The sequence below is a fragment of the Coffea eugenioides genome, chromosome 10 (assembly GCF_003713205.1).
Source record: "Coffea eugenioides isolate CCC68of chromosome 10, Ceug_1.0, whole genome shotgun sequence".
NCBI classification, from domain to species: Eukaryota; Viridiplantae; Streptophyta; class Magnoliopsida; order Gentianales; family Rubiaceae; genus Coffea; species Coffea eugenioides.
Window position 1 is genome coordinate 310,952 of NC_040044.1, and position 19,113 is coordinate 330,064.

General features: G+C 38.5%; 3 protein-coding genes across 5 annotated transcripts; all 3 read right to left on the reverse strand.

Moving 5' to 3' along the window:
* Positions 1–204: 204 nt before the first annotated feature.
* Positions 205–4,113, reverse strand: LOC113749329 (peptidyl-prolyl cis-trans isomerase FKBP18, chloroplastic). The gene is made up of 7 exons (XM_027293023.1): positions 3,681–4,113; positions 2,109–2,179; positions 1,947–2,033; positions 1,665–1,814; positions 1,456–1,515; positions 648–712; positions 205–572 (listed from the first exon to the last, which is right to left on the reverse strand). The coding sequence occupies exons 1-6, from the start codon at positions 3,931–3,933 to the stop codon at positions 650–652; spliced, it is 684 nt and encodes a 227-aa protein (XP_027148824.1). The 5' UTR covers positions 3,934–4,113; the 3' UTR covers positions 205–572; positions 648–649.
* Positions 4,114–5,003: 890 nt separating this feature from the next.
* Positions 5,004–11,193, reverse strand: LOC113749160 (MLO-like protein 9). The gene is made up of 15 exons (XM_027292832.1): positions 11,071–11,193; positions 10,266–10,323; positions 9,946–10,151; positions 8,586–8,702; positions 8,295–8,352; positions 8,050–8,138; positions 6,811–6,885; positions 6,641–6,729; positions 6,472–6,521; positions 6,297–6,337; positions 5,981–6,154; positions 5,825–5,860; positions 5,656–5,723; positions 5,448–5,508; positions 5,004–5,336 (listed from the first exon to the last, which is right to left on the reverse strand). Exons 1-15 carry the CDS (start codon positions 11,191–11,193, stop codon positions 5,004–5,006), a joined length of 1,578 nt encoding a protein of 525 aa, XP_027148633.1.
* A 1,316-nt stretch (positions 11,194–12,509) lies between these two features.
* Positions 12,510–18,395, reverse strand: LOC113749871 (protein S-acyltransferase 21). 3 transcript variants are annotated; one of them, XM_027293744.1, is made up of 11 exons: positions 18,111–18,395; positions 17,914–18,001; positions 16,550–16,663; positions 16,321–16,441; positions 15,800–15,987; positions 15,478–15,546; positions 15,051–15,122; positions 14,801–14,929; positions 14,366–14,446; positions 14,081–14,287; positions 12,510–13,511 (listed from the first exon to the last, which is right to left on the reverse strand). In XM_027293744.1, exons 2-11 carry the CDS (start codon positions 17,956–17,958, stop codon positions 12,582–12,584), a joined length of 1,956 nt encoding a protein of 651 aa, XP_027149545.1. In that variant the 5' UTR covers positions 17,959–18,001; positions 18,111–18,395; the 3' UTR covers positions 12,510–12,581. The 3 variants fall into 3 exon arrangements, with proteins under 3 accessions (XP_027149545.1, XP_027149544.1, XP_027149543.1); XM_027293743.1 differs by having other exon boundaries at positions 18,088–18,395; XM_027293742.1 differs by having other exon boundaries at positions 17,914–18,395.
* Positions 18,396–19,113: the final 718 nt, after the last annotated feature.

Genomic DNA, 19,113 nt, shown 5'->3' on the forward strand with positions numbered 1-19,113 from the left:
TCCAGTATTGTGTTTTTTAAACTTCAGATGTGACTACAGAAGACCTTCAGATTAGATGAGAAATCGTAAACTTTTTAAAGTCCAAATTGCTGCTCTAATTAATGATTCCTGTTGGTTTCAAAATTGGAACCAAAACCATGAAAATGGATGAGAACTTAGAAAAGAAGATTGTATAACGGTGGCATTTCTAAGGCACAAATCCAATGGTGGTAAAACTGGAAATATTAGAGTGCTAAACCTAATTACAGAATCCATCGCACCGCACCACAGCAGGAACGGATGCGATTTTGCACCACCTAGTAGGAATATTACAATTACTAATCATAAGCAGTTAAACCGCAGTTCCCAGATGAGAAGCTCCAAGTGTTAAACTCGTTACCAGGGGAAAAAGACATATGCAGATATATATTTAGAACAAAAGAAATTTCTTCTCCATTAACCTGAATACAAAGTACTCCTAAGGAGAAACAGACTAATATAACTCGATCACCAGACTTCCATCTCATAAGCCCGGCAGCTGCTGGTCCTCTATTCAAATGTAACCAACTCTGCATCTAGCATCATATTTTCAGCTGAGAGCAAAACAAAAGGCAACTTAGTAGATGGAGTAGGAAATCAAAGGGACGTAACCCCTCTCTCATAATCACCGTCATTGTCCTTCCGGTGGTTTTACTTCTAGGAGCTCAATATTCAGATCAAACGTTGCCCCTGGCTGTAAAGTTATATCCACAAACTCAGCAATATCAGCACAAAGATCAGAATCACATTTACACCCATGTTATAACATATCAAGACCTCCTAAATTAAAAGATAAATAGCAACTTTTTTTTTTTTGTGGGTTTTTTTTTGTGGCCATGGTGGTGGGGGGGGGGGAAGAAAACCTAATAGAGAGAGTACTAGATGAGATAGCTTCATATTACTCCCCCCACTTTCTTAAATTGACAAAGTTTCTTTTCTTTTCCTGAATATATAGGAGCTAGGATCTTAATAGCCCCCCGATGTTTTTATGCATTGGGAAGTTTTCCATGTTGAAACCAAAAGAACAGTTAACCTCGTTTTCGCAGGGTAGGCCAATTGCCATTTATGTAACCAGTAACAACTAACAACCGCTCATTGGCTAGATTTTGGTTACTGAAGGTCAAAATCTACCACTTTCTTTCATCTTATATCTCCACTTGCAAAAATCAATAGTTGGAGACAATAGAACATGGAACCTAAATTGTCGAAACACAGTGGCTCCTCCTCTCTCAAGTCAAAAATTCAGGGAAAGGCCACCAGTCCAGAACTTTTTTCTTCTTCGCTTTTGGACAAAAACTAACTCTAGCATCTACTTGGCATGAAGTTTAGGTTTACTTATAGCTCAGACTGGGAATACTACAAGTAATAAGACTGTTCTTGGGGCAAACATATTGTTTGGTAAAAATAAAAAGAAAAACCAGACATGGGATAAATTACCGGTATCTCATTCATTCCCTTTGGGCCATATCCAGCTTCTGGAGGAACAACCACAGTCCTCTTCACAGCAAGAATGAAAAATCAAAAGCAAACAGGACATTAGTAAGAAGACTGAACATCGAACACAAGAAACAGAGGCATCTAACAAGAAGTGAAACTACAATTGCTTTTGGTGTCAAACTGTCACTAAAAATAGAGTGCATCATCACCTTTCCCCCAACTTTCATTCCTTCAGTTATTGTGTACATGGCCTTCGGAGGCTTTGGTGCAGCCTGTGCAGAAAATAAACCATTCGGATTGTCTACAAACTCACGCTTCCGTTCTTTTCCTGGGAGAGCCCCAACCTGGAACTCGTAAGGCTATTTGAAAAACAAAACAAGTTTCAGTCAGTAGTTATTCCATTCACCCCTGAGTTTCACAATATGCTCCTGCATTAACTGACCATTATGGAATTATAATGCTACTGTCGACAGACAAAAGATAGAGAAAACCTGAGCAATGATGCGATTTCCAGCCAAAAGCTTAGATTCTCGACTCGACACTGCTGTAATACCGCGGTACAGGCAGTCAAAATGAACCTATAAGGGTAGATTACAGAAGGTCAAAGTTGATTTCATTGGCCAGAAGCAGATGAAAGTCAGCATCCAACACACCTGCACTATTGATCCTTTTTCAGCAACAGGACCCCTTCCTTCAACGATATCATAGTATTTTAGTCCGTCATCTGTGTCAAAAGAAGTTATACAGACCAAACAAAAACAAAGATGGAGTGCTCATGCCTGATCATATGAAAACTACCAAATTTGTTTGAAAGCTAAATTATAATACGACAGACTTTATTGCAATTAATAGTGAATGGATACTTCACCGCCTTGTTTCATTTGACTCGGACATTATTGAATAAATAGCTCTCACAGCTTCAGTGCAAAGTACTTTTTCAAGGCACCTAGACAGTTTGAGCTGAGATTATCAGCCTTATCCATCTCAAAGCAAAAGCAAGAAACCTTTAGATACCACTAGTTGAAATCAAAACTGAAAGCAAGGAAAACAGCAATGGGTAGGGAGGCACAGCTCTAAGTAAAATTTCTTGTGTGGTGACACTGTAAGTGATATTTGGGGAAGAAATTTCATTCATTTCTTTTATCCTAATATCCAGAGATGTAGCCGGAACATGACATTAGGCAGTCAGTAATTAGTCAATCCTCGGGCACTAACAGAATGCAAAATAAACAGAACCACCCTCAATTTTACTACTTCACATTGTTCTCAAAATCAACAGAGTATTGTGATATCTGTCCTCAGTGCCCACCCATAAGAGAACCTTAAACAGTTTTCCAACCATCACTAGGCAGAAATTGGTCTAGAGAAGGAATAAGATTCGTTCATCAGAGCCACAGCCATGTGGGAAAGTATGGTTCAAATTGCCTGCCATAGTGAATCGTAAAGCAGAAAAACTGGAAGCTTAGGGCTAAAAAGAAGATTTCTTTCCCCACCCCAAGCCTCACACTCATGTGGAGCTCCTAAAATTTCGTCAAGCCTCACAGAATGAAATTGCAGTCTGACTGGTACTCTACAATCAATCATCGAAGTATATCTCAATAACACCCAAATATGGTACACCAAAAGCAAAACTGGCAAATCATTGAGTTCTGGCAAATCCAATTTAATCAACTTGATCTGAAAAATTTGTGGTTTTAGGAGGAAAATTCTGAAGAGAAATAATCAGATGAGCAAATTTTAAATGACGATGGGGCTAGGAAGTTTTAGGCTATGGAAACAAAGAGAAGTGCATCTTGCGGAACGGTAGGAAAAAATGAAAATGAAAATTCGAAGAGATAAGGTGCGAGCATTAAAGAAATGAGTCAAGAACACAACTTTTGAGGCTTTTCGCAGCTCAAAACAACGTAAAGAACGATTACCACTTGGGCCTTAAGATTGCTGCTTACTGGTCTTTATTGGCTACATGATTCGAAGATTACATAGAAAGATTCCAACAAAACAAACAGAGAGATGAACCAAAAAGTGAACGACTACAAAATTAGCAAAACAACAAACCAAAATTAGCAATGAAATGCTACAAAACAAAGTCACTCTCTTGGGAAATACCATAAAACAAAACAAACACAGTGAAATACTACGAAATCAAAGTCACTCTGTTGTGTATATGGAAATTAGCAAGAATAAGTGAAATAAAGCAACAGAAAGATGAACCAGGAAAGACTGACAGCTGGTGAGGTAATCTTCGAGAGGAATGGTCTTTTTGGTGCGCCTCTCTCTGGCTAGCAATGGATGGATGGGCAGAATAAGGTTGAGAGGAGGCAGCAGAGATATCAAAATTGCGGACCTTCTGGAGATGATCATGGGCACTGGCAGCACAACAAGTTGCTTTGTTTGGCCGGTGGCTTCAACCGAACCATGCCAAGCACTGCTAATTCTACTAGTAATAAAGCATTTCTCCAAGCCGTGGAATGAAGCCATGGAACAACTCCAAATTTACCACCACCAAGGTCCAAGTTTTTCTTGGGTCCTTTTCCCTCTTTCGCGATTTCTGTTCTGTTAGCATAAAATGTGTTTATCCATCTGTATTATCCGCAACCCCGTTTGCACTGAATTTGTGGCGACAACAAGCACTCAACCATCATCCGCTTCGTCTTCGGTAAATATTCGCTTGCAGGCTATAAAGGGTTCACGGATTTCATTTTTGGGTAATTTTCATAGACAGCCCCTGAGGTTTTAGAAGTGGCAAGTAGCAACCAAAAGTTTTATACAAAATAGGGACATGTCCATTCATATTTATTCAATCCCATCAATATATACATTGACATTGCAGAAAAAATTAATTTAATTAATCTTTTATACAAAGACAGTGTATATACCAAGCATGATAGTTGATTTGAATTTAACTTTGAAATTCAAATCATACTCATGCGTCATATATTTAATCTTAACGGTATAAAAAGGATAAATCTGTTCTATAATGATGGTATGTGTTTGAATGGCACGTTGAATATTCTTTTTCTCTATTTTTTGCCTTTTTGTTACCCCGTTCTTTAGGAAAAATGATGATGGAATTCTTTAGGAATGCAGTTTTGACTCAGGAGCGTTATTTCGCCTCCTCAAAATGAGGCAAGGCGAAGAATCAATCAACACCGGTGGTATGGATTTTGGGGGTTCATTTATACAGCACAGCAGTACAAAATCATCCATCCTGAAATGTAAAAATGTTAAGAAGACGCTGAAAAAGAAAGAAGAAAACTCTAACGAGCTGAGCTGGCCAGCTGGGGTTGGTATTATGCTATGAACAGGTGCATTTGTTCTCTCTTCCACCCAAACAAAAGAAGAAAAGAAAAAAAAAAAAAGCATCAGCAGCGGCAAGTAAGAACTAATAAGAAGGGCTTTTTGACCTTTTTTTAGGCTAGGCTAGGCTAGGCCCCCTCATCCACTCTCAAAATAAACAGTGATACACAAATATGGAGTAATATACAAGAAGAGAAAGAGTGAGGTTAGGAAGTATGGCTATCAAAATGGGGTTGGAGTGTGTGATCACATCAGGGGGCGCTGAGCAGATCACCGACATCGTTGGGAGGAGGAGTATGAGGAGGGTCGGGAATGTCCACACTGGCAGTGATGTTAGCCGCGCTGCTATGCTGCCCGTGGGGCTTCCGCAACTCCAAACCACTCATCTCCAAGCCCGACGTCGACGATGGACCTGCAGCAAGTTTTGGGGAATTCTCGGGTGATTCGACGGGGCTCCCTCCCAATCTCTGCTTTTGAGGCGTGCCGGGCTTGACGTTGTTTTTCTTTTTGGCGTTCAAAGTCCATTTCGTGAGCGCCTTTTTAGTTTGTTCGTCGAATATGGATTTCTTAATATGCGAACCCATCTGAGAAGAAGAATCAGAAAAAAAAAAAAATTAAGCACCTCTCATTCACTCACTTAACACACCTGATCGTTCGAAAGTGGATCAGAAGAAGACTACAAGAGCGTAGCTGACCTGTGTAACGAGAGCGTAGAGGGGAAGTGTGATGTAGCTGCACAATACTTGGACGGCTACCCTGCTCCAACATGATATTACTTATGAATTTGAGTCATGAAACTTATTATTATTAATGATAAAAAAAAAAAAATTTGTCAACCACGCAAACATCAGAGAGAGACTCCAGTCCATTGTTGCTGCTAAGTAGTAGTATAGTATTACTTACCCCATGACAACTCTCAGAATGGAAAGTTCGAGGCCCTCGTAAAAGCACGAATGGATGCCAAATTCATACTGCAACACACACACAAAAAAAACTACCATTATTGTTATCTACCCCCTGATTCCTCCAACTGCAGTAAACGTAAAAAGTACGTAGAAGCCACTTTCATTACCGTCGTCCAAATGAGGAATGTTATCTCGAAGGCATTCTGCAACATAAAAGACAGAACCCAACCGAACCATAATTAGATGCTACGTACCGACAGAAAAAAGCCAACTTATGTTAAAAAGAAAGGGCCAATTTATCATTACATTATTATGTTTTGTACCTGGAAGAGGGTAAAATGGATAAGATGTAGGATGAGATGAGGTCTGCTGAACCAAAAGTGTCTGTCTGAGACTTGAACAAGGGGTATGCCCTGGACTACAGCATGTCTTTCTTGGATTTCAACCGCCATCTGTGTTATAATTGCCTGCAGCTTCGTGCCAACTGCTAGTATGGTCTTTAACCAAATTATGTTAGTTATTCCCACCTCTGTTCCTTTTCTGTATTCCTTTACCTTTTTTTTTTTTTTTTTTTTTTGTTTGTAAGCACCGGAACAAAGCACCGGAACAAAGCACCAGAACAAAGCATAAAACTCTTACCACTAGGGGCATTAGAGACAGCCACATCATAATCTGTGATCCTGAAACAAGTAATATACATGGAGTTGGCCTTCACCTTACGATGCATCCACACACATAGTTTTAAGACCTCATCTCAAATATATATATATAGGATCGACAAAGAGTATACAATGGGGAAGGAAGGAAAACCCACCGCCTACATTGAGTAGCAGATAGATCACTGCTGAAGCCCATAATGTTGGACTAGAAGGAAAATTAAAAAAAAAAAAATCAGATGGGGCTTATTTGTGGCTCATATCAAAAGCAACATGTTTATTTCAACCTTATACTGTAGCTCTAACAATACATAAAAAAAGCGGTACCTGATTCCCACAACGATCTTGAAGTCATCTTCTAACGACCTTCTGATGTATTTTTGAAAGTCAAACTTACTTCCTGGAGCCAAATGGACCTAAAGCAGCATAAAGAGTATTATTATGCATATTTCTGAAAATCCAAGAATTCAGAAATTCTGGATTTTAAGAAACCTTACCGAAATGAATCCATGGCGCATGGTCATGTAGTCAGCTTTACGAACGGACCTAAAAAATTGCCGGTAAAAGCATACCTGAAAGGCTTGAGCTTGTTAACAGTCAGGTCAAAGTAAGGACATTTGAAGATGGTAAATCAGAAACTGCATCAAATATACTACGTCAAGTCTGCCAACAGCCTCTTGGGCTGCTGGTACCACCAAGACATGCCTCCCACCTTGCCACTTAATCGTGGCGTCCTCCGACGGGAAAATCCCGTCGGCTCCCCCTCCCCTTGGACTACACAAGATCATACTCAGATAAACAGACCTTCATACTGAACAACACAACTGCCTCGATACTTTCCGTTGACAAATAGAAAGGATACAAGCTGTTCCTACATGGTGTTTCCAAAATGGAGACATATAACGGTGGACAATTTTGCATGGAGTAAAATTGAGTTTTCTACTTGAACTCTATTCTGATTCACAGAAATCTAATTCTCAGCCAAAAAGAAGAAATTTAAAGACTGTCTGATGTCAGTAAAGCAAGATGATATTATTGTCATTTCGTACTAGTATAGTATAATACATTTGTTGGATTATGAGAGAGAGAGAGAGAGATCTGGAGAGAGTAGCAGCAGCAGAAGCATGGAATCAGGACCTCATCTAAGTAATCCTTGGGTTATCATACCAACTTTTAGAACAACTTCTATGTAAATAACAGTTCCAGGACAAGTCACACTTGCATCCATTCTTTGTCAGACATACAGACATAAGTTTAAACCACATAGAGTAGGCAATGTATTATCCCATTTCTTTTAGTTTGTGAATGTGCTTCTTTCTTCTATAAGGGCATAAACGGAATATGAAGAGAATTTATTGACTGCGAATAGGCATTTTGCAGGCGAAGTTACACCATTTTTAAGGGTATAAAAAGTTTGGCCATTTCCAGAAACCAATTTATTAGGAAAATCAATGGTCTTTCTTTCTGCTAATAATGATTTTACCATTTTCTAGTAGTTGTAGTTCGCATGTGATCGGATGCTCAAAGTAACCTCCGCTTAAAGTTCATAGAATACAAGGCAAAAGAATAAGGATCACTGGAGTTATGGAACTCAAAGGATCAATCAAGAAGAACGCTACTACGATGAGCATGAAATTTTATCTAAACAGTGCAACATCATTTTAGGGTCATTTATTTCTACCCTGGAAAAATGGAAACAGTGAAGCGACCCATAAAATGACATTAATTGTTCTTACAGGGTAAAATAGTATGGGGTTTCTGGCCATGGAACCAGTATTGTCTCTAACAAATGATGTCTCGTGTGTAAGCCTGAATCTTGAATTATCTGCAAGACAGGGACACAAAAGAAGCAGACAGTTTTAGAACAAAAGTACTAACCTTACCATCCTTAGGGTCTCAGATTATCCAGGGACAATTGACGCACTGTAACTTGGGGGAAAAAAAGACGTCGAAAAATAAAAATGTAACCATCAGACACTACCGTTGGATGCTTCAGTTTCACGAACTGCCTCCCGTTCCCATTCCTTCCATCCACGAGTCTATGCATAATACGAACCACTTAGTAGAGATCAAATTCAATGAAGACACAGGGCAATAAAAGATGGTCTACATTGGAAACTCAAGCGTATGATAAGGGAGAACTTCTGCTGACCAAAGCAGGTCAAATTAATCTCAGGACATCTCCTAATTCTTCTCCTACTCGTGTGCTACTGTTTGTGCCAATGTTAAGAAGACCATACCACATGACAAAAAGACTTTAAAGAAATCCCACCTGCAATCTTCCAAGGGTCATCGTCATGGCACCAAAAATTACATGGAATACGGCCAAGAAAAATATGAAGATATGTAGCTGGTGCAACCCATTGACAGATATAACAGGTACATATTCCTGTCATGAAAAATCTCTTCTGTTTTAGCGCCAAAGAGAGAAAATCCATAGTCGGTACACAATGGATGCTCTTATGAAATGTTCAACATCTACGGATGTGTAAGTCTGAGAATTGGTAATTTAAATGCAGATGAAAATCTTACCATTACTTACACTTGTACCTGGAGACTGATAGAAGATGCTTCTTTGGTAAATACAGATGTTATGCTCAGCTAAGTAAAAGGGGACTCTCAAATACATATGTTATGCTCAACTAAGTATATTCTCACCAGAAAAACCGTGAGTTGTGTATTTTGCTCTTCCATGAGCTTCCTACTATAGCAAGTTAACTGAAAACATCTGGATGGTACCGAACTCATGACAATTCAATCTGGGCAATGTGCACTGTGCAATTTTGATAATAGAATCCAGTACCACTGTGACACTTCGGTTTTTTGGTACTGGAAATGTATCATACAACTCCTACGTCGTCTTCAAATGGATCCTTTTAATAGATTCTTCTTTCCTTGTGTCTCTGTCTTTCAAATGGCATGCATCTTAATGGAAGCCATGCTAAGCAGTGTTCCCCAACTTGAGGATAGCATCCTTGAAATATTGTGGTCTCAGTGAAGCTTTCTAAGAGATTAGCTCTAAAAGTCTTTGCCAAGCCATATACTATTAGGAATTCTAATCCTATGTGACATTGCATTTCTGTTCAGATAATCCTTTTCAGAAACACATCTGTAATGCCTTAAGAGACAGAGAGACAGTGGAGTAGCAGTTAACTTAAAAACTGCAAACCGTAACACTATGCGGCGAAACAAGATTCCCATCTTACCCCTAGGATGATTCTACCTGAATATATGTAAACATTCTCAAGTAACTATAATTCCATGATCCAATCCCGTTGTTACTTCCTCAAATTTGGAAAGCAGGAAGTTGGATCCACACCAAGTTGAATTTCTGTGTAGCACGTGAATAAAAGGAATGATATTATTCAAATTACAGTCCATCGTAGAGATATATTGGGTGATCTTAATATGTCAAACATATGAAGGTGGACTCCTTGTCAAAGTGCATCAACATTAATACTTTTTTCCCCGATTGCACCAAAATTTACCCTGAGCCCTCCAATTCAGAGTTTCAGATTTTCTGCTGATAAAGTAATTTAAGCACCCTACATTGTCAGTTATTATTATTATCTGCAGCAAACCGTGTACTGTATTGTTCTAAATTTGATCATCAGTAGACAGAGGATTCTTACACTTTTGCATGCGGTTGCTGGAGAGTCTGCTGCCAAAAACCTATGGTCATTCCATAGGAGCCTTCTATGATGTTCTCCCTCAACCTCTGGATCTTTATGGGAACATGGTAACATAGTTTCTGCAACCTTTAGAGGAATACAGATTTTGGATATGTAGTTCTGACCAAAAGTCAGAATTAAGGAAATAAATCCCAGAACCATAAGCTCTGAAAGGATAAAAAAAACAGAAAGAGAGAGATGAGATACGAATAGACCATTGGAAAAGTAAGTTGAGAAACCTTCCTCTTGTTACCCCAAAAGTACTGTTAAAAAGCCCTTACCGGCTTTAATTTTCTCTAGAGCTTCATTCAGAGCTTCCTTGCGCTTCCTTTGGAAAGTCTGAAAAGATCAGAAAGTAGGAGGTTCAAAAGCATTGCCATGCATCTAAGTTGACATGAAATATACGTTAAAGTAGCACAGTAGAAACCAGGAAGAAGATGAAGTGTTTTCTGGTTTCAAATATAGAAAGGACTCGATGGCTGTGTATATTTCTCAACCAACCATTTCCCGTATGACAGCTCAATATTCAAACAAATGCTTTTCCAATGGCTATCTAATCATGACAGGACTAAGAGAGCATTAATGTAGCACAATCCAGTCCTTCCAAAGTTTGCGGAGGACTCTGTTTTTGGTACAAAGAAATAGTAGTATCAATTAAGACGAAAGACATTATTTGTTACTCAGTCATGGATGCATCCAAAGATTGGAAACTAAAATGGATCACGCTCCTCTAATCGCTATAAAAGTGATTAAAACTGGAAAGGGCCTGCAATTGTTCATGTACCCGAACCTCTAATTAACGACCCTTCGTACATTAACTAAATTGCACCTAAGAGATCCGCACCACCAAAAAAAAATTATGCATGAAAAGCACGAGGATTGTTTATTAAATCCATCTACAAAATAAGAACCCCATAGTCCTCGTTCCGATGTATTTCTGCCAAGGGAACAACATTTTTTGTGCGAAAGATCATAACGCTCGGTTTAAACGAGGAACGGAAAGCCGAAAAGAACACGAAGAAGACGTAAAAAAAAAAAAAAAAGATACATATATATATATTTAACAAGAAGAAATCGTAGAAGCACCTTCCCGATTCCATGAAGCGCTTTCTCCAACAATATGGAGACAACAACGATGACAGCAGAGACCAATGCAACTGCCCAGGTGGGTGTCTTCTCCAGAGTCCTTCCTGCACGATCTCCCGCCATTTTCTGTTAAGGGGGCCACACCTTGAGTATATATGATAATGATATGGTACTAGTACGATGTTTTTATGGAAGACAGATCAAAGCTCATTTGTTGGTAGAGTAATGGTAAACCCACAACACATGCAAACTAATTCAAGAGAGTTATGGAAATTCTTTGATGAAAGGAACCATTGATTTCCTTTCTTTCTCTGTTTTTTTTTTTTTCTTTTTGTCGGGGATTTTTAGAATAATGGTATTGACAAAATTGGAAATGGCTCCAGAACAGGAGATGCCGGTCCGGTGGCGTTTGTGGAATGGTAACGGTACTGAACCGGATTGTACGGACGGAAACGAAGGAGAATATTTTATATACTCCCGCTGTCCCATTGATAGTTTTAATTTTTTTTCACACGGTTTAAGAAAAATAAATTTAAATTGCTATTTTTCTAAAATACCCTTCATTAAATAAAATTGGCTTTTCATATATCAATATGTTTTGGAAAATTTAAATGCATTAAATGGGGTAGATTATATTCAATACTAACCATCTATATTAAATAAGGTAGGTTATAGTAATAATAACTTACATTGAATAAGGATATTTTAGAGAAATTAAAAGGCAACTACATTTTTCAATTGAAAAGTGGACTATAATTTAGAATAGACGAAAAAGGAAAATAGAACTATTAAAGTGGGACGGAGGGAGTATGTTGCTACTAATACTATAGCTGTGAAGTAGTACAAGTTATGTCGGGACTCTTTTTTTTTTTTTTTTTTAAAGTTCGTCCTAAAAAAGAAGTATGGGTTCCTTAGACAGGATTTTTCGTCTTTTTTTTTCTTTTCCCCACGTAAAAAAAGAAGTATTGCTCTGTCTTTCTCTCTCTCTCTCCCTCCTTCCTGATGATGATGATGATGATCGGAGGGGTCCTAAGTGAAATCTTACTAACGCAGAGTGTTAGTAGGGATTATATTCATATATACTTGCAACAATAATAAAGAAAAGAAGAAAGGAAGAAGATAGATCACAACCATTCAACCACAATTCCCTCCCTTTGCCTATTTTTGTGCGATTTTCAGGATCTTACCAAACTCTCTCTGTCTCACGCTCAAGGTTTCCCGGACTAGAAAAATTGATTAGTCCAATCCAATAAAATTAACCCCAAAAAGTTGACCACTCAGCCACCGCACCACCACCATCAATGTAGATCGACTCCTTGTAGTTGTACTACCAATTACATTTCGTCAATCGCGGACTCCGCCATCAATCTTTTTATCTCTCTGATTTTGACGTGTGTTCCTTCTTAACAACATGTAATGGAAGAAAAAAACAACAATGATAACTGAACTGGAGATCTATTTCTATATATATTTTACGAATCGAAATAAATCAGTATCTTGTTTCCTAAACCTCATTGAAACCTAGAAGAAAATTGGTTTTGCTGCGAATCGCTCGGAACGAACACAGGAAGCTGACCTCCCCGCTGTGTTCTACCCTGCTGATACAAACTTGATCCCGAGCTTTGTTGCGGTCCAGCTGCCAATCCGCCGCCGCTTCTCGTCCCTCCTCTACCTAGCTGCTCGCTCACCAATGGGCCACCAAAGAAAATGGATTGGCCCGTGTACGTGAGCTCAGCTCCAGAAACCTGGGAGGAACAAGAACCAGTGTTTCTTGTCGCTGCAGACACAAACCGCCCAGCTTCCTGATCCCAATACACTGACGACTTGGGGTTTTCCGTAACTCCAGGATTGTTTTTCCTCGCAAGGTTCTGGTTCAGATCATCTCCTACACCAGCCTCATTCCCATTCCCATCACCGGCTTTCACCGACCAAGGTGATTGTTCTGCAGAGGACTGATATATTGGGTTGAAGTGGCCTCTGTTCGAAGATTCCAGCCCCTGTGGGGAAGCAGTGAGATTTGCCGCAAGAGGACTGCTTAAATTACTAATGCTGTGACCACATGTTTCAATATCTTCTCTGCTTGCAAGACTTGGTGGATATGAGCTCTTCGTGGAAGATAACCTTGATGTTCCTGCCCGAGCATTCCTTTCATAAAATCCCTGGTTCGTACTGGTTGGACTGCTTTTACCGCTCATATTTGTACTCGACAAATGATCACCATCATGCTGATGATGTCTAGAACTCACTGGACGAAGAACAGATGAAGAAGCTCTAGCCTTGGCACCAGCTTTAATTGCCTCGTTAGAATCTAGTTTTGCAAGTTTCCATGCACTAATTCGGACTGGACGCTGCGCTACCTTTTTCCCCTTATCAGCTTGTAATGCATCTGGATCAACTGTGGATGGTAAGCGTCCTGGCTCTAGATGAGGGATAATCTCATCCTGTATATGAGACACCAGGAATGGAAGCATCTCAATGCACTTTCATAGCCTTGCTAGACTTTGACATTCCGAAAGAAGACAAATGAAATGCATTTAGCAGATAATGTTTTCTTTTTCTAGTAGATTGGAAAGGAAGTTGCAACTCTGATCTAGTAATAGGTAAGACCATGAACACTAACGCCAAAAATGAGGATTTCATCGAATCCACAAGTCGATTTGATGACCACCACTGAATGCCAACTTCATCAAGTCCAGAAGAATTCAAGATGCCATTAGTTTGGGAAAAAGAAAAGGACGTAGCAATGTGGTGTACGACATTCACAATGGTAGCAATCACTTGACCAAATAGCTTTGCCAAATCTTTAAGGATAATAAACTTATTAAAGAATATGCTTCACTGCATATGGTGTAAGACATTCACAATGGTAGCAATCACTTGACCAAATAGCTTTACCAAATCGTTAAGGATAATAAACTTATTAAAGCATATGCTTCGCTGCATCCCACAGTCATCACAGTCATGCACATAAATGTCTGTTAAGAATGTAGAATAAGAGAAGCATCAGCACCTGATGGTCCATAAAGATTCTAGGAGGAGTGCACCAAGCACCTTTATACTGCAAGCCCTTTCCAAGAGAACTTCTACCACTAATTGCAGTCACAGCAGAACTTGTTGGCGATGATGGCAGGCTCTGCTGTTCTTCTCCGTCGATAGAGGGTCCAGGAGGTTCACTCTGGGTCCTCATAGCAACAACATACTCGTATGTTGTAATACCCTGTAGAAAAGGTTATGGTTTCACTAAATAATGTTATCAGAGAGAAAGAGAGAGAGAGTAAGAGGGAGAGAGACTAACCTTTCTAATCAAAATTATGTGGAAAAAGAACAGTTCACCCAGAGGCACAGTTGCAAGAAAAGAAACAGCTGTGCAGAGTGCCTGTAAAACAAGAAAAGCAAAAAGAAAAGGCACTTAGAGAACCAAAATCTCTCATAAAATTGTATGGAGGTGGCTTATAACACGGCAAAACCTATTTGCTGAATCCTAGATGCAAACTAGACAATCACAAACTTAGTTCACAAGAATAATGCACACACTATTCCCGACAGTTTGGTACTGCTGAAGAAATTAGTACATGAAGTATTTAATGGAAAGTCTCCCTCTTTCATTAGCATTGAACTGTTTGCAAATACAGTAGCAAGGTAGATCATGCAAATCCAACACATACACAACAATCAGCTTAACATTTGACAATTAATATAGGTACTGTATTTGAAGTACAAAGAGATATACCACCACAGTGGCAAATGGGGGTCGAGAGAATCCATCTCCAAGTCTATCTGTTATCTGATGTTCTGTAGCCTTTCTATCAGCAAAGCAACGAACAAGGACCATAATGCCCACCGCACACTCAAAAGCAAGCTGACCCCAAAAAACTCTCTCAAGAAGGAAGGGTTAGGAACAAGAGATAGTCATAACAAGCCAGAGCTGTGAGGAAAATAACAGAAAACTTGAAAAGCAAAGAAACAATATAAGAGCTTACCCAGACAAGGCTTGCTGCCATTAGGCACACAAAAGTGATATAATTTTTCCTTCCCACACAATTATTTAACCACTGCATAAATCACAGCATTGAATCAAAGTTAAATTTATCATACAGACAGAAAGAAAATGCATTTAAGTGTAGCAGAGAATTCTGCATACACAAAAAAGGTGCACAACGAAAAAAACAATTAAAGTTAGTAGGTAATGAGGAAGAATCCTGGGTTTGAAGCGGTAAAATATCAGATATCAACCCGACAGGTCATATATTTCTTTAATGACTGATCCTTGGATCGCTCCAAACACATCATCTTTTACAATCAGCCTCTTCTCAGCAATAGATGGGAAATTGTAATTCCTCAATATGTCAGTCAACAAAATGAGAATATGTATTCTAATAATATGATAAACTCCAACTTTAAACCAACCCGGCAATGATGATCAAATCCATCAACACATTTGTCACAACTCCGGCAATGTTTACTGAATTTTTGAACCTGCAAAAAGAAAAACTCTCCTGAATGATCTGGTTCCAGTACATATGAGTTCCCACTTTAGAAGGCAAAAGATAAGATGAGGATGCAAAGAGTAAAAACTGTAGAAATTCCTCGATTATGATGTAATTCTCTTAAAAAGTAGCAGCTGAGATAAAATTCCTCTAACTGCTTTCTATGTTCCCAATTTTCATATGTATGTAAATACATCTACAATGATCTTTAAGAGCCTTGCACATGATATGCACTTTTATACCTCAGCATTGCACAATGTGCAGAACAAAGCCTCTTCCTCTCCATTTTGCTCCTGTAAATGGTCTTCATCTTTCCGGCAATCGGCCTTCACGAGAAAACCACAAAAGAGCCCTCCAACTGTCGAACAGCAACCTGAGCTATGTTGTTCGGATTTTCCTTCATTGTTCAATCCTACCTTGCTTGGCTCCTCTATATATGATAATTACATCATCAGACACCAGTAAACTATCAAAAGCTACAGTTACCACCCATGCTTCTTGGAGGATACGAGGACATGAAAGGTAGACTTAACACAACTGCTGACAATGCATTTAAAACTCGACTTTTCCTACACTTAATGCTGATTAAGTGAGAGATTTCTGATAATTTACACATCTTATGACTCAATAGGAGACTGCTGGATGAAATTCTATCAGCTCATATCCCAGCATTTTTCATGCGTCCGACTGACCACTAAATCAGACACCATACTTGTTTTTTGGTTTAATGATCGGATGATTAAATGGCAATAAAAAAACTTACCGGGGAACTCTGAGTTGTTCTGTGACCTATGAGTCAATGTCTTGTCAGGTTCGATGAGAATGCCAGGATCAGCAGGATCAATGGCTGTGCATCTAACATAAAGTATAAACACACAGAGAGCCTGAAAGGATAATAACAAAAATAAGAAAGCAACAACTGGAGAGAGAGAGAGAGAGAGAGATCTCATTATCTCAAAGATAGAAGAAGAAGAGGCCCCTGTTGCACTCACCAGAAAGGAATAAATACCAATGGCTATGTATTCATAGATGTCCTTCCCAAGAAAGGGAGCAAAAAAGGCATAGAAAGCAACAGATAGCAGGAAGAAAACAGTTATTGCCACCACCTAAAAAGAGGAATATTGCTGGTGAGAATGCTCGATTTGAGCCTAATTATGGTGCTTTGGGGAAGCAATAATATGGAACCATGTAGCAGCTTAACAACAAAATTAAAATTATGAACTCATATAGTTATAAGGACTATAAGAGGATTGAAAGCTATTACTAAACTCACTGTCAAAATTGAAGTGCAGAACTATTCTTTACAAAATCTGAAATGAGAGAAAGTGGTGCTTGTGAAACTTCAAAGAATGTATGCAGAACCACGCACCAAAGAGTAGCCTTAGGTTCATATTATGTCTTTAAGGTAACAGTGGCAGGATATGTAATGGACAAAAAGCTATTTAATTTTCTGAATAAGCTCAAGAAAAAAGATAAACAAGGACATATTACTGGGACAAAAGGTATGAAGGAATATTAAGAGCCAATTACCTAAGACTAAGATGAGCCAATGCTAAAACCTTACAGAAGTACACAATTCTTCACGACCACAACCCCAGTAAAGCACGAGAGGGCTAAGGACTAGGAAATGATGATCTAAAATTGAATATGTGCAGCTCTATAAACTCGCTTTCTAATCCATCTAGATGAGATTTTTTATTATTAAAGTTTCCTGACTTCATCGTTTTCAAGACTGTCCTTATACTAGTTATCTAGCAGGTTTTGTTCCTATGCTCTAACCAAGTCCAGAAAATATCAGGATTCTACTCAGAGAAGTATTCATGGAAGTAATGTTAACTTATGACAGCTTAATATTAAATCTTGCCTGGGATAAATTGTTAAAAAAAAAAAGACACTAAATTGCATTTCACCCCTAAAACTCTTCGAAAAAAGCAAGATAAAATTAGTGAAGTTGTTAAGGAAAATTGATAAAAGTGTAAAAGAGAGAACACAGGAATATTGTGCTACACAATTTTGTAGAAGAAGGAGAGAATTCGTGAATACAAGCTTCCCTCCCCACCCCAAAAAAAAAAAAAACCACCGAAGATTTTACAGAAAAGAATAAACAAAGCAATGGCATCATGATTTCACATTTGTTGAGCAATAAACTGAAACAAAAACAGTAGGAAGAAGCAGAACGATAATGTTGTGACAAAAAAGCCTACATTGCACGATCTCAAAGAGTCAAACAGGTTTAAAATAGAGAGAAATGAGTCAAAAGCTCCCTCTATTTCCCACAGCTTACCCCAAGACTACATATTTTTTTTCCAAATTTCTCACTTCAATCAAAAGCCAGAAGAGTTGTTAGAGAGCCTACCTGAAACGTGTGAGCAGGAAGTTGCCAGCCATGACGCCTAGCCATGATCAGGACCCAAGTCAAAGGATGTCAATCACCAGCATTCACCCTTCAACATTAAAAAAAATTTAAAAATAATTAAAAAAAACTTGTGACAAACTTAAATCTCCGAATCAGATTTTGTTTCAAAAGTACTTAAAACGCTTTGCATCTCTCACTCCATCTCTTCTTTCATCATCAACTGAACCAGAGAGTCTGACGGGCTTTCTGAGATTTAAGTCCTAACCCAGATGCTAAAAACTTATGTAAATGTGACGCATTTTCTTGATTTGCAGTTCTAGGGTTCGGGGAGATCAGCAAAGTAGCATGGATCAATAGGCCATTGAAGTGACAGAGAAGGCTACTGAAGAGGTTACAAACGATACGAAAAGGGTTCGGTTTCCGTTGTACAAATGGTAGTAAGTGGCACAGAATACCCAGTATTGGAGTGGGGGATGCGCCCACTGCCGGCTAACGGTTCGATTGAGCCCCCGAAATGGCATTTTAGAACCAACATATTTTGGGCAAGTTGGCAAGAGCCCCTTAGGCTCAAGGTTAGGGTTCAAATCTCACATCTTGCAATTAAAAAAATTCAATCTTTATAGAATAAAATTGTATAGATATTGTCCGAATTGTATGAATATTGTCGATTTGCAAATGAATCAAGCCGCTCACGAGTTAATTTGGTCAAAATTTAAATCAGGTCCGATCAATATCAAGCACGAGTCGAGTTCGAATCGACCAAATCAGGTTATCGAATTCAAACGGAATATAGGGAAACTCAACTCATTAACTCGCGAGTTAACTCAAATGTGAGTGTGTGTGATTATAATATTTTAGTATTAATGAAAAATGATTATTTTATTCATTTTTAAAAAAAATAGAATAATTATTTTTTATTTTGTAACCTTTCAGTAGGCTTGAACTTAAGTTCGATTATGTTCAAATTTGAGGTCGAACTCAAGTTTTATATTAAAAACTTGTTGAGCACTTGATAAAATTGAGTTGATTTGACTCAATTAAGCTAAAACTCAACTCAAATTGGCGCATTTGCAGCCCTATTTTGGGATTCTAACTTTTTATAAATAGTGGTTTAATGGTGATGTTAGTGGATTTGTTTCTAAAGTTGCCATCTAAAATTCAATTTTCAAATTTGAATTTAATATAAAATACAGATAAATA